Below are 15,666 nucleotides of genomic sequence, written 5' to 3'. Positions count from 1 at the left end.
TATATAATATACTGAGTTTGCCATTTTTCTTTCAGATATCATAAAAATTTAGAAGAGGCTAAAAACATTGGGATAAGGAAGGCTATGAGTACCAGCATTTCCCTTGGAGTTGCTTTCTTAATAATATATGCCTCCTACGCATTGGCTTTCTGGTATGGAACTACATTGATAATAGAGGAAAAATACAGTATTGGAGGAGTCCTTACAGTAAGTGTTAGCAATTAGCTATACAGTTTTATTTTGCAAAAATAAAGTAAAATAAAATCAATAATAATAACCAATTTCCAAAGCTGGGTCTTTATGGTGTGAAAACAACTTTGCAGTACACATGTACAAATCCTATGTAATATTTTGTTAGTCAGAGTTTTGGTTAATCTTGAAAAGCTAAGCATGTATGAGATCACCACAAAGTCCCAGGGCAATAGATCTAGGAATAGGAAGGTCAAATGGTATCTTGGAAGAAAGCAATTGAAACTCATATCTGTACTATTGCCAAGAAACTTTTGTGAAGTTGAGGTTAACTTGAAGGAGACTCCATATGGTATTTTATTTCATATGCGCTCTCATGAGAGATGGCTATCAACTTCCTGTCTCACTTATGGATGTCCTGGCAACATCAGCTCAATGACAAAGGAGTTAAACTTCTTCTTGATTTGAACCATTAGAGTAGCATTCCTGTTGCTCCCTCTGCTAACTGTTGAAATAACTTGTGCAAGAGGACCCTTGCTCCACTTTATGTCATGACAAAGCTGCTTTGGCAAGGCTAGATTTCCCTTTAAGAATACACTTTTGATTCTGTTTATTTTCTCTCTCTGCTTCCTCCATTATATCCTTTGTTGAGGTTCTGCTGGTAATTGAATTGCTCATTGGATTCTAGTTATTCTTAATCTCCTTCCCCTTTCCTTAGCATCCCACTTCAGTTCCCATTAGCTAGGCTGCCACCTGAAATGTGCCTTAGTACATGTACTAGCTTCCTTTCATTGTGCAGCCCAGCATGATTATTTGTCCAGTTTCCACAGTCATTCAAATGGTTAGGATACAAATAAGACAAGACAAATAAAACTATATATTATTGTTTGGCGAGGCACTGCATATTTTCTGCTTTCAAATCCTTCCAACTGGAAAGGGTATGTTTTGCCAAGGGGAAAGGGCATTTATTTATAGACCATGTTTATTTTTAATCTTTTTCTTTTTGCCTGCCAAGTATTGTAGGCAATCATAGTTCTTAAATAGGAAAGGCCTATTATATATTTTGCTTGTAGGTTTTCTGACCTAGGATGTTTTTAAGGTATTTTTAGGAAATGATACAGAGATATTTAATGCTTCCCTGTTTTGCCAAGCACTGCATAGTATTGCAGCTTAAGATAATAAAAAACATAGTTTTGCAGCAGAATTTTTGAATTATGAAATTCAGTAAATATTAGAGCATGCATTGAAGTAAATTGTATGTACCACATAGCAAAATTGTAATTCTAATAAATGTCAAAAATAATTTCCATGCTGGTTGGCAGGGATGGGCTAAACTATGATTCACAATTCCTTCTATACAACATAGCTTTTTAGAGAAAAGTGAAAACCTGAAAAATTTGTTCACCTGCCATTTGTAAATTTGACCTTTGGTTTCATGGTATTTTAAAAACTATACCATGTGATCTAAACTAGGATTAACTTCTATTTAAAATCTAAGGAAAAAGTCTACTGAAAAAAGGAAACCCAAAGGTGCTTTTTCAGGAGGCAACTGGACTTTTTCTTTGAAAACGTTTCACTTCTCATCCAAGAAGCTTCTTCAGCTCCGACTAGATGGTGGGGAGTGGAAGGATTTATACTGCTTGCATACAGCTGGTCATTTGCATTCTTTCAGAGAGTCATTGGAGCCATTTGAGGCTTACCTGTATCCTCAGGGTCACTTGAGTAGTGCAATCACGTGTAGAGCCTTCTTGGCTGCAGATCAGACACCGGCTGTTGTGGATGAGTCTGTGTCTGAATCTCAAACTGAAACACAAAAGGTTCCTGTAGTCTGCAATATTTTCTGGAAATCCATTCTTAATCTCACACCCTGAAGACACAGATAAATGTCCAAGTGGCCTCAATGTCTCTCTAAAATAATGCGCTATCTGCAAGCAATATAAATCCTTCCACTCCCCAACATCTAGTCAGTGCTGAAGCTTCTTGGATGAGAAGCGAAACATCTTCAAAGAAAAATACGAAAGTCCAGTTGCCTCCTGAGAAAGTGCCTTTGGGACAACCATGACCTGGATGACTAAGAATCTCCATAAACATGAAAAAAAGGTAAAGATATAATGAATAGAAGGAATGATCTTGATGAACCGAAGGAACAACCACTACCAAGAAAATGTTCAGATAAAAAAAACCTGAGTGAGGGCAGATCTATAAACTGAGAAAGCATCTCAAACAAGGCCCTTTCTACTTCTCCTGAAGATAAAGGGAACCAGGGAGCACATTCAGACTTGCAGAATTCTGTTATTATAACCTTATGATAAAAGTATCATTAGTCTACATGACTTTGGTTTCCTAGTTTGGTTTATCTTGAAGAGCTGGTGTTATAACACAGATGTATCTACTTTGTGCTATTGCCCAAACCTCGGCCCATTTCCTGATATTATTACTGTCCTCTCCAACTTTGTAGGAATAGCTTAAGTCCCCAAATCCCCAAGTGGTGCAAATTATATTACCATCCATCTTGATCTTGTGTGTCTCTTTACTTACTTAAACATGTTATGAACTGGCAGTATTTGGACCCCCTCCTGTTGTTGTGTCAACTGAAAGCATTGACCAGCCAAAGACCAGCCCAGCTTTCATTATTACACATAATTCTGTTTTAGTTGTGTATTTAACTATATTTTACTTTACTTTTATTCCTTTTTTGTGTATTATAGTTTTTTCTTTGTTTTTAATATATTTGTGAACCACCCAAAGTCATTGAGAGTCAGGACAGTTCTTTAAATAAATAAATAAAAAATAACAAATAAAAATATAAATATATATTGCAATTTTTAAAAATCCATATTTACTTTTTAAAAGCTTAGTTTGATAGTGCAGAGGATTAGAATTTGGTTAGATTATTTTAACATCATCTCAGTGAAAATGACAATATTTTCTTACAATGCAAATTTTGAAATGGTTACTTATACCATTACATTTGTATGCTGAATGAAGTTATTCAAACACTATACTGAGAATATTCAAGCATCACTGTTTCCTCCAGTAGACATTTTTTGCTTGCTGAACTTCAGCCAATCATTTTTATATTATTGTATATGGGAACTATACAGCTGACAATGGATGTTTCTTTCTGTTCTGAAACACTTTTTGTGTAGGTATTCTTTGCTGTGATCATTGGAGCATTTAGTGTTGGCCAAGTCTCTCCAAACCTACAAGCATTTGCTAGTGCTAGAGGAGCTGCATATGCAATATTCAAAATCATAGACAATGTAAGTATCCTTTTTGGAACTATGCCTACAAACAAAAAGAGCCAAAGAGTTGGAGATCTGTTAAAGGTTTTAATAATCATTGGTGAAAACCAGGTGACAAGGCCATTAGATCCCTATGTTGTGGCATGATTTGTAGGAAAAGAGCAGATAGAACTGGGGACAGATTTAAGCATGTCATCAGCTTAGACTCATAACATTCCCACAAATGGTCCAGGTATGACCTCTCTTGAATTCCCTTACCTGGCATCAATTTAATATTGGATTTTAGTTGACTAGATTCTTATGTATAAGCTTGAGCAATAAATCTGAACTGCAACTTAATGTATGGTCCTTTGCACCTGGCAAGATTTGAACTACAATACAGATAGTCCTTGACTTACATGATACTGATTGCAGAGTGTCTGAAATGCACACACATGAGCAGAGAGCAGGCAGCCATCATGATTTCTGAACCATGTCATAAATAACTTTGGGAGGGTGGAATCTGTTGTAACTTCAAATGGTCAATAAGCAATTGGTTGCAATTTGAGAACTATGTCTGATTGGATAGTGCAACTGTCCAGATGGCCATTAGATAGAGAAAAGACTTTTTGCTGCCCTTTACTGATTGGTCGAATTTTGTAGCTTTGGGCATGTAGAAAACATATCGGATTTGTTTTCAAATCTATGCATGCCTAAGGTAAATTCTTCAAATTTAGCCATTACAGATATTGTTAATTGCATCTTTCTGTTTTTTATTGAATAGTCATGCAATTCTCTAATAATAAAACTAATAGTAACAGTAAAAGATAAAAGATTGTATTTCAACATTGGCTAAGAAATCAAGAGAGAAAATAGATTGTGGCATTTCTCACTACAGTGAAATGATCAGTTCAGTTCATTGATGATCCGACGTGATCTAAAAACTCACTTATTTGAACAAGCTGGCCTGGTCTGATGGGTGATGGGTTTTGGGTTTTAATTATTGATTTTAACTAATTTATTATATTCAGGCACAATTGTTTAATCTGTTTTTAATTTTTGTATTGTATTTTTTGGTATTTTATTGCCCTGTACACCGCCCTGAATCCTTCGGGAGAAGGGCGGTATATAAATCAAATAAATAATAATAAATAATAATATATTTTTAGGAGTTGAATAAAGGAGGGGCTAGATGAATGATCAGAATACAAGAATAGCTGTTTAGTGTGACAACTAATAGCAAAGAAAATAAAATTAAGTCAAGTTTTGCACTTACTCTGTAAATGGTTAATGTAGATAGGTTAATGTAGAGTTGATAATTGTATGCCCCAGCAAGCATAGTTGAACAATGACATAACCTCCTGTAAGATATTGCCTAAGAAACCAAACCAGAAATTGAAACGTTGAGGGTATTGAAGGACACGAAGGGGGAAAAATGTCAATTTTATTTTGAGTATATTTTTAATGAGAACTTTTCTGTTCCTATAAGATAAGGGAAATGTAGGTTAGTAACAAGGAACAATGCTAAAATCTAGTTCCTAAAGATCTAAATTGGCTGTAAACAAAGATGTACGTTCATACATTGTAGTAAATCAAAGTATATTTAATTATAGTTTTAACTAGAATCAGAATTAATTAGATTTATAAATCATAGCAAGCTATAACCCACTGTTTATAAATCACAATGCATAGATTCATATTTTATGTTAAAACCAAACCATGATACTGTGGCTAAGCAAAGATTTCACCAACAAGATACCCTCTAGATGTATATAATTCTCGGACTTTCCTTGACCAGCATGGCCTTTCCTGCAAGTCTGAAACTTGAAGGTCACAGATCTGGATAGTACACAGGTTGAGGAAGATTGTATGTAGTGTGCTGCGTCAAACCAATGTGAAAAACAATTATGGCTACTTATGTAAAAATAGCAAACCCTATAGGTAAACTTTCATGTTACAGAACTTGCATTTTCTTTTGTTTTCAATCTGCAAATGCATGAAACTAACTGGTTTTAATTTGTTATTTTCTTTTATGTAGGAACCGCAAATTGATATTTATTCAGAAAGTGGCTATAAACCTGACAAAATGACAGGAAATCTCAGTTTCCAAAATGTATATTTTAATTATCCAGCAAGGCCAGATGTCAAGGTATCATAAGTTAAACCAGGAAGTATTTTTCACTATTGCCATTTAAATTATAATTAATCAGTTTCAAATAATAAAGGAAGATCTCAATACTATATAGCTTTATTTAGAACTGCCTAGGGAATAGAATGTGGTGCAAACATATGTACTAAACCAATTCTAAAAAGACTTCATAGCATAAACACCATATTATTGCTTTAAATTATAATTAATCAGTTTCAAATAATAAAGGAAGATCTCAATACTATATAGCTTTATTTAGAACTGCCTAGGGAATAGAATGTGGTGCAAACATATGTACTAAACCAATTCTAAAAAGACTTCATAGCATAAACACCATATTATTGCTTTAAATTAGATTTTCCTACAGATCCCTTCCGAATGGGCTGGAATCCCATTTGAATTTTCAGCCACCATGAGCATTCTAAGTTACAGTCCCAAGACCTTTGGAGACCACCAAAATAGAGAAGTCTTCTGTAAAAATATGTAAAATTTTATGTAATTGATGTTTTGCCCTGAATGTTCACTTCTACAATTCCTTGTTTTTGTTTTTTCAAAAAAAGACAAAATTTCCTATACATAAATAAATGCCGAAGGTTAAAGCAATAATAAATGTATCATCAAAGCAACTTCAGAAATTTGTTTGCCAATAACATTTATTGAGAGTAACCTTAAATATATTTCATTGCCATATATTACATGTTAGGGCTGCATGGTCTAGGACAGGGCTTTTCAACCGGTGGTATGCATACCACCTATGGTATCTTGGCATGTGGTAGCAGGGAAGGGGAATGAGCCAAAGCGACCCAAGCCTGAGGGAGAGGCAGCTGCAGCTGCAGGACTGTCTGGGCTCAGCAGGGCTCCAGCGGATTGGCGTTTCCAGAAGCAGCGTGGAGCTGGAGGTGAAGAAAAATGGAGGGGGGAGGAGAGGCCATAAAAGGAGGTAGTTTGGGCAGGAAAGGGGAAAAAAGACATCAGGGAAAGAGAAGAGAGTTCAGCAGGCAGGGAGGAAACAGGGACAGAGAAGAAGCAGTAGCTGTTGCTGGAAGAAAAGGTCCCCTGGTTCGTTTTCTGCCAGGAGAATGCAATCAGCGCTGATGAAATGAAAAGCCGGCAGACGAGCATGTCGGAAAGGAGGTGGGTTTATTTAGTTCTGGATAATCTGGCAGCTGGATTGGGTTACCATAGGATTTTTGTACAGTTTTTACAATGTTTTGTAATTCAGAGGCTCGGTTTGTATGCTTTGGTTATTGGAATATTTTAGTCTGTATTTTAGGCTAGCAATGAGTCCAAAGTGTTGACTTCCATAGGTTTAATCCTTTTAAACAAATGTAATTAGTTTTACTCCCTTATCTCGAGTCTGTCTATGGCTTTAGAAAGTTTTCTTTGAAAGTAAACAGGCTTAATTTAAGGCTAAAGCTTTTTGCAATTGCTGGAGCCTTTCAGTCTTGAGTTGCAACATTGTGACATGAGACACACTTGAGGCAGCTTAAAGAAAATAAACGGAGTTTATGTGTTTATTTTGTGAGCCTTTCTTGCTTTGCACTTAATTCCTGTGTCTTTAAGGGTACAGGGAAGGAATTGGGGGGTGCATTCTTACTACACTGTGGAAGAGAACGAAGGGCTGACCAGCTAGCTCAGGGGTCTACAAACTTAGTAACGTTAAGACCTGTGGACTTCAACTCTCAGAATTCCTCAACCAGCCATGATAGCTGAGGAATTCTGGGAGTTGAAGTCCACAAGTCTTAAAAGTGCCAAGTTTCAAGACCCCTGAGCTAGCTGGTAGTGGTGTATATTAATAAACATGGATAAATTCATCAAACATTTGTCAGTGCAAAGGGAAAGTGATTCAGCAAAGGAATAGCCACCGAACAAATTAAAACTGGTACTTTTTTCCTTTTTTTCTACAGTTTGTAATATTTTATTAATTATAGAATAAAATACAAAAATACATAAGCAAATAATAAGGCACAGTAGGGAGGAAAAAGAGAGGGGGAGAAGGGAGAAAGAACAGACTTCCTCTTTTGCAGTAGAAGGAAGCATTAATATTGAACCTCAACATTTTACTTTTCCATAATATTATAAACTAGCCATTTTTATAACAACAAATGAATTTAATCAGTATAACCCAAAATCCCCCCCCTTTTTTTTTAGTCATCAAGTTTTTGACACCTTGCTAAGCACTGGTGGTATCAAATATTGTCATGTCCTAAAAGTGATACAATTTGTGAAAAAGTTGAAAAGCCCTGATCTAGGAGCATGGATATCTTTCTGCCATTATTTTGTGAAATAAAATCCATTTTATTGTGACTTGTGATCCAGCACATGTTATTCTGTTTTCATTCAGATATTAAATGGACTGAATCTGCAGATCAATAGTGGACAAACAATAGCCCTGGTTGGCAGCAGTGGTTGTGGGAAAAGTACAACTGTCCAATTGATACAAAGGTTTTATGATCCCTTGGAAGGCATGGTAAGATATTTGAAGCCATCCAGGGTATCTGGAAAATATTTTATATTATTTATCAGATAACTTTCCGCAGGCAGGAAAAAATTCTTTGTAGAGAATGAGTACAATTCTTGAAGTCAAACAGGTGGCAACATTGGAAGCAAGATTTAGAATGATATTAGGTAAGATAATCAGAATCTCTTGATAGTGTTTGAGATTTTTTATTCACCCAATTCATCATATCAGGTAGTTCCAGGAAGAGTAGGAGATGAGGATGAAAGAAGAGACCTATATACCATTTACATTGCTGGAATGATAGCTAAAGAGATTTTTAACACACAAATGCGTTCCAGCCTTCCATCCTTCCGAGGTAGGTAAAATGAGGACCCAGATTGTTGGGGGCAATAAGCTGACTTTGTAATAATGCCGCTTGGGGTGTGTGTGAAAGCCCTAATAAGCAGGCATATACATAGAATGAAGGCTACTGCTAAGCTTGTAAGCCGCCCTGAGTCTTCGGAGAAGGGCGGGATATAAATGGAATTAAAATAAAATAAAATAAAATAAATAAATGCCATGTGTGTCCAATCATACTTGACCAATAAAGTATAGTTATTTTATGTTGTGCTGTGCTGTGCAATGCAGTGCTGTGCTATGCTATTCTTCTAAAGCAGACATGTCAAACACAAGGCCCGGGGGCTGGATCCGGCCCGCAAAGTGGTTTCGTGGCCCGTGAAGCCATCCTGGAAACAGTGACGAAACGGCCCCCACTGCCTTGGCCCTGGCCCAGAGACCCTCCTTCTGCCAGGGACCCCCAGATCTGTCCCACTCCTGCCCAGGCCCCCATAGGCACCCTTGATGCGAACGATGTAGAGCTGGCCACGCCCACCCAGTAGGCCATACGCACTCTAGCCATGCCCACCCAGTAGGCCACGCACACCCTGGCCATACCCACCCGGCCCCCTGAGGGCAACCACAATGCTGATGCGGCCCTCAATGAAATTGAGTTTGACACCCCTGTTCTAAAGGGTTTTTACTTGTAAATCTTAACAGTTTGATATGGTAACCATTTTGTATACAATGTAGGAAGACAATAAAAAAGGAAGCGCTTTGGAAAACATATGGAAAACTTTTTCATTACTGAGAAATCCTAAGCATTAATTTCAATCTTTCTTCAATATGATATTTATCCAGTGTTCTTAGGAAATTGAAGTTATGGATTAGTACTAATAAGATATATTAATTCAAATGAATTAATGCGTCCTAATTTTCATGGCTGATTATCTGGCCATTCCAGTTAAACATTAAAAATTAAGCATTGTTTTCTTTTCTAGAGCACTTTAAGAGTGGCTATATCCTCAAAAGTAATTTAGATAAAAAAATAAACATTTCTGTGAATCATACAATAATCAGTGTAAATAATACCAGAAGAACATTTTTTCTTTCTGTTTTGAAATATTTAATCACATTTTTGTAAAATAAAGAATGCAATAAAAACTATTCTATTAAAATAATTAATATAATATAACCAACAATAGGATAAAATTAAATAAACAGTTTTTGCCTTGTTTTAGATTACCATTGATGGACAGAATATTAAAAGCCTGAATTTAAGATATCTGAGAGAAATTATTGGTGTTGTAAACCAGGAACCTGTACTATTTGCCACAACAATTGCAGAAAACATTAGACATGGCCGTGAAAATGTCACCATGGAAGAGATGGAAAAAGCTACCAAAGAAGCCAATGCTTATGATTTCATCATGAATTTACCTGACGTGAGAAAATATATTGATTATTGCCTTTGATAATTCTAAGGTCTTAAGTTATAGTGCTTTATAATGCTTTAAATTACAGTGGAGATGCAGGAAACATAACGAAGCATAACATTAGCATTATAGTTCCCAGAAAATAAGTAGTTATAATTCCAAACTGTCTGGAAGACAAATGGCAGGGATTTATTAGCTTAAGGCCATGTGTATTTTTCATTTATTTCATCTTTATTTAAGATAATACACTAATAGCATCAGTAAAATTACATGGAGCCCTTGAAAACCTTTCACAGGAATGAAAATGGTACTCCAACCCAGTTTTTCCAAAGTTTCTTGGTGCCATCAGATGATTATAACTGATGTAATTTCTAAGCACCATGGCTGGGCCAACTAGAATTATGGGAACTGTAATCAATGGATATGGATATGTCGACCAGATTGTGGAAGACTGCTAATCCAGTTTTCCTTTAGCTTTAGTTTCAGTACTGAAAAGCCCAAATGCTAAGGTTCTCACTACATTGGTATTCTATGGACAGCATGTGGTTACCCAGTATCACAAGAGAACCAGTACCAGTTAAATTATTGGACTACAACTAGGGAGACCTAGATTCAAGTCTACTCTCAACATTGGAAACTTCCTAATTTTAGATAGATAGGATTTGTAATCAGAATATAAATAAAATTATTATTATTATTATTATTAATAATAATAATAATAATAATAATAATAATAATAATAATAATAATAATAATATCTTGGTATAAAAAGGGAAAGAATAATATGTAATAATATGTTAAGAATTTTGAATAAGGGAAACTTTTGGTTACCCAAATATAATTTGTTTGAAATGATAAATGTTTGGGATATTTTGAACATGAACAGGGAATTAAAATTGTAAATATTGGATATTGGATATTGAATGCAAATGCAATTAAGGTATGTTTTGGTTAGAAAAGATTTTAAACTGATATTATTGACATTTTTAGAAAAATATAATAAATATCGATAGGCAATTCTATACTTACTTACAATAATAAGAATTATATTTGCTTAGTGTGGAAAAATGTCTATTACTAGAAGGGAATTAGAACTGAAAAAAGCAAAAATAGGATATAGATTGAATAAATGGATAATGAATGTAAATGCAGTTAAGATATTCTTTGGTTAAAAGATATTTTAAACTGACATTATTGATACCTTTAGAAAAATATAACAAATGTTGATAGGCATTTGTATATTTACTTACAACAATAAGAATTGTATTTGCTTAGTGTGGAAAAATGTCTATTAAAAGATGAAGAGAGAATGTATTGGTGGCTGTAATATTGGATTAAGTTTGAAGAAGCTTACATGTACCACAAAATTACTAATGAACTCAGTCATCATGTTGTTTAATTAGGCACTTGATTGTAAAAATAGAAAATCAATTATATGTATGTATGTATGTGTGTGTATATATATATATATATATATATATATATATATATATATATATATATATGCATGCATGCATGCATGCATGCATGCATACATACATACATACATACATACATGGCATGGGTCCGGATTACCTACGGCAACACCTGCGGCCGGCGTCAACTTCCCTCCGTCCAGTGCGCTCCCACAGAGAGGGCCTCCTCAGGGTGCCACCGATCAAAGAATGCCGATTGGTGACCGCCAGGGGGAGAGCGTTCTCTGTGGGCGCGCCAGACCTTTGGAACAGCTTACCGGTTGAGCTCCGGATGGCCCCCGACCTTCGCTCCTTCCGGCGCGATCTCAAAACTTTCTTTTTCGAACAAGCTGGCCTGGTCTGATGGGATGGGGTTGGGTTTTTATAAATAGTTTTAATTGTAATATGTATTAATTTTAAGGGCATAATGTTTAATGACTTTTTAATTTTTGTATAATATTTTTATTGTGTATTGCCCTGTTCACCGCCCTAAAGAAACTTGCTAATTTCAGCCAGTTACACTCTCTTAGCCTACCTTATCTCACAAAATTATGGGGAGGAGGGAATTGAAGGAGGTAGATTTGCTATATCATATTAAAGTCCTGTAGGAAAGAAGGGATATAAATAAAATAAATATTCTACTAGAATTCAATTGCAGAAGGATAAAGGTTACTTTTTTCAGTCTATGTTTTGCATTGTGGTGCCAGGTAGGATTAATAATAATAATAATAATAATAATAATAATAATAATAATAATAATAATAATAATAATAATAATGTTGGAAGGGACCTTGGAGGTCATCTAGCCCAACACCCTGCTCAGGCAGGAAACCCTATACCATTTCAGACAAATGGCTGTCCAGTCTCTTCTTAAAAACTTCCAGTGAAGGCAAGTTGTTCTACTGGTTAATTGTTCTAACTGTCAGGAAGTTTCTCCTTAGTTCTAGGTTGCTTCTCTCCTTGATTAGTTCCCACTTCTACTCCTAATAATTCCCAAAAGATTTAAAAAATGAATTAAACAATTTCAGATGATGACATCGCAAAAATCAATGGCTATCCCGCTGCAGCTCTTCAGAAGATCACAACCCTAGGTTCTGCTTCCCATCCCTTCAAATTGTTCCCATCCATGTTCTAGACCAGGCATGTCAAAATTGTAACATCATGTGATATCGCATGACGTATTGCGACTTTTTCTCCATTGCCGGCATTGGGGTGGGCGTGGTATCGTCATGACGCATCCGGCCCACAGGCCAGCAGTTTGACATGCCTGCTCTAGGCCATTGTTTTTCAAACTTGACAACTTTAAAATGTGTGGACCAACTCTCAAAATTCCCCAGTCAGCTTGGTGACTGCGGAATTATGGAAGTTGGTCCACACATCTTAAAGTTACAAGTTTGAAAAGCTTCACACTAGGTCACACATGATGTATTAGCAACTTGTGCACTAAAATGTCCCAAATAGACATACAAAATAAAAATAAAAAGCATTCTTAAATCTCATGACATTTTAAGATTTCCACCGATCATTGCAGGGATGTTAGAAGCTCTGTATTAGTAAGCATGTTTTAATACCATAGGGTTGATTTCATGCAGCACATTCAGCCAAAAGCAAAAAAACTTTTTTATGGCTTAATGTGATGTGAGTTTTGCTATTGTGATTTGTAAGTTACAGTTTATGGATTAGTGTTCTGAATTAAGCCCATTAGGTTTATTCAACAAATCAAGGTTCAACCAAATAATGATTTATAAATCAATTGATAGTATTGACCATGAGGTTCCTTGCATTATGGGGGTGAGAATACATTCCCTAAAAAATCAATGTTTTGTTCAGTTTTTCTTTTCTTGCTATTGAATGTAGGGTGTATTTGCGGAAGAAATAGGCCGATGCTTCTTATTCATTGATTTGCTACTTATTTTCAAATGAAATGTTGTACCACCTATACTGATGCTACCCTTGATGACAACTTCACTATTGATTCTAAGTTATAAGGTCAAATGTGTTCTGTTGTTGCTCTGCAGAAGTTTGAAACTGTGGTTGGTGAAAGAGGAGCTCAGCTAAGTGGAGGACAGAAGCAACGGATAGCGATTGCCCGGGCTCTTGTGCGGAACCCAAAAATTTTGTTACTGGATGAAGCTACATCAGCTTTGGATACAGAAAGTGAAGCTATCGTACAGGCAGCTTTGGATAAGGTTTTTAAAAATGAAACTGAACCTAACGTATTAAAGGAAAGGGCAGTGGGGGGAAGCTGGTAAAAGATCTGACTATCAACAGTGAGTTGCTGGATTTCATTTGCCCGATGCGATCTTCCCTTTAGTCTCCTATGCCTCTTTGAAACCTTCTGCTGAGAATTAGCAATATTCAGTAGAAACTAAAGTTGGGCTGCAGAGAGATAGCGTGAAGATCAGGTGCCCATGACTTTTAGTTCTCATTATAGCCCAATTTCACTGATACCTCCTTTAAAGGTACTTAAAAGAAACTATGACTTGTTTGGAAATTACATCAATAGTACTTATTGAATTTGAAGAAGTATTTGTCCAAATCAATGGGAAATGCTGCCTGAACACAATGGAAGTATTAAATTTACAGATTTGCACAGCACCATACTGGGGAAAAACATTTCAAGAATTGAATGGCTGATACCGGTATGTTGTTGTTTTTTCCCCAAAAGCTGGGGAGTAAAAAGGTTTAGCACATTATCTGGAGGTGGGAGATTTAGAACAGGTCAAAGTCTTTGTTGGCAGCAAATTTTAGGCACAGATTAACAGAAGATCTCCTCGAGTCAAGTTCAGTTTGTGGTGACTTCATGGACACATTCATGCAGATTTTTTTATATATATAAAAAAACAGAAAAGTGATTTGGCATTTTTTCCTGGATTAATCTATAGCCCAGATATGTATCCAGGTACTAATGAAATCTACCCTTGATTAGCTTCCCAATGTCATATGTTAACTGAATTATTATACCTTCACAGGATAATGACACAGATTTTGACAAGAAAGAAATGAAAAGTTAATAAAACTATGAAGATAGCTAACTATAAATTCTTTTTTGCCATTTTTTTTTCATTGCCATCACCCCTGAAATATAGCCAAGGAAACTTTCATAAAGAATAGATTCCACCCAAAGAGGTAGATTACCTGCTTGAATACAGTCTAAGAGATTTGGATTTAGTTTTATGCCCTAAAATCCTTCTCTCTGAGTATCTTGAACAAATCATTCACTTTTCTGCTTAGTGCAAATATTTATTCATTTTGTTAAATATATAGCCATTGCTTTAACAATTTGCAAAAGGTTAAAGGGCAAAAGGCATGAAGGCTTCAGTCTAATTATATTAAATATGAAAATAAAGCAAATAAACATCTGACAGCTTTAATTGAATCTGGATATGTCTTTCAGGCAAGAGAAGGCCGCACAACAATTATAGTGGCTCATCGTTTGTCTACAGTCCGAAATGCAGATGTTATAGTTGCTTTTGAAGATGGGGTCATTAGAGAGCAAGGAACCCATTACGAGCTTATGCAAAAGAAAGGAATTTATTTCAAACTTGTCAATATGCAGGTAGGCATCAATTTCTTCATATTGTTTTTCTTTTCCTTTCTTTCATTTGAAAATTTAACCCCTCTGCAGTGTACACTATCAATATTTCCTGTCTAAATCTTTTTGCCTGCCATGTCCCCATAATTATGCCTTCATTTTGTAACCAACTAAAGGATGAAACTCTTTTAAGCTTTAGGTTGGGAGGCAGCTGAAACATGGGTAAAATCTGATATATTAGAAGCAAAACCAACTGACCAGAAGAGGTTAGGATCAGAATGGTATTTATTGGCATTGTTTTATTAGTCTCCCTCCATTTTGCCATAGCTTCCTTAAAAAGCTGGATATACAGTAGCAACACTGAGCCAGGAGTCTGCCAGATTATGCAGTTTACTAGACTCAGTCAAGCTCTATAAATCTTCGTATAAGGTTGGACCAATAAAACAGAAGAACAATGTAATAGTGAAAAGAATAACAGTGAAATAACAATGAAACGTTCTCATTGCCTCTAAAACAGAGGATGGAGGAATTCAAAAGCAGGTCAGAGCTAATATAATTAAGTCTGGATAATGAGGCAGGAATTTTTGGGTCCATTTATTTTTCTTCTGGATCAAGGATGAATGGCTACCTCTTTAATTCAGTGATAGGGAAAGTTTCAAATAATGTTTATCAGAAGCAAACTGTAAAATGTCCCGAGTGCCTTTTCTAGGGCTCAAGCACTCCATTATAATTTTGTTTGTTTTTCCTGAAAGAGTGGGCTCCCTTTGAAACATACGTAATCCAGGGCTGAATCCACCCACCATTTTCATTTACAAAAAAATATTATAGGTTCCACATAGGATTTCAAACAGCAATTGATCAATCAGGCAAAAGTTTGATGTTGCTGGCTTCCTACTGTGATGG

General features: G+C 35.7%; 1 protein-coding gene across 1 annotated transcript in view; it reads left to right on the top strand.

Moving 5' to 3' along the window:
• The window catches only part of ABCB1 (ATP binding cassette subfamily B member 1), a 46,703-nt gene that overhangs the window by 11,320 nt on the left and 19,717 nt on the right, over positions 1-15,666 (top strand). Inside the window, exons 7-13 of the mRNA XM_083376393.1 lie at positions 36-207; positions 3,339-3,452; positions 5,452-5,562; positions 7,907-8,032; positions 9,580-9,783; positions 13,247-13,417; positions 14,626-14,787. Of these exons, the coding sequence (XP_083232519.1) occupies positions 36-207; positions 3,339-3,452; positions 5,452-5,562; positions 7,907-8,032; positions 9,580-9,783; positions 13,247-13,417; positions 14,626-14,787 (1,060 nt within the window). The remainder of the gene's footprint in view (positions 1-35; positions 208-3,338; positions 3,453-5,451; positions 5,563-7,906; positions 8,033-9,579; positions 9,784-13,246; positions 13,418-14,625; positions 14,788-15,666) is intronic.

Source organism: Vipera ursinii, assembly GCF_947247035.1.
Source record: "Vipera ursinii genome assembly, chromosome: Z".
NCBI classification, from domain to species: Eukaryota; Metazoa; Chordata; class Lepidosauria; order Squamata; family Viperidae; genus Vipera; species Vipera ursinii.
Note: the sequence above shows the minus strand (reverse complement) of the source record. Positions and strands in the feature narration are given on the sequence as shown.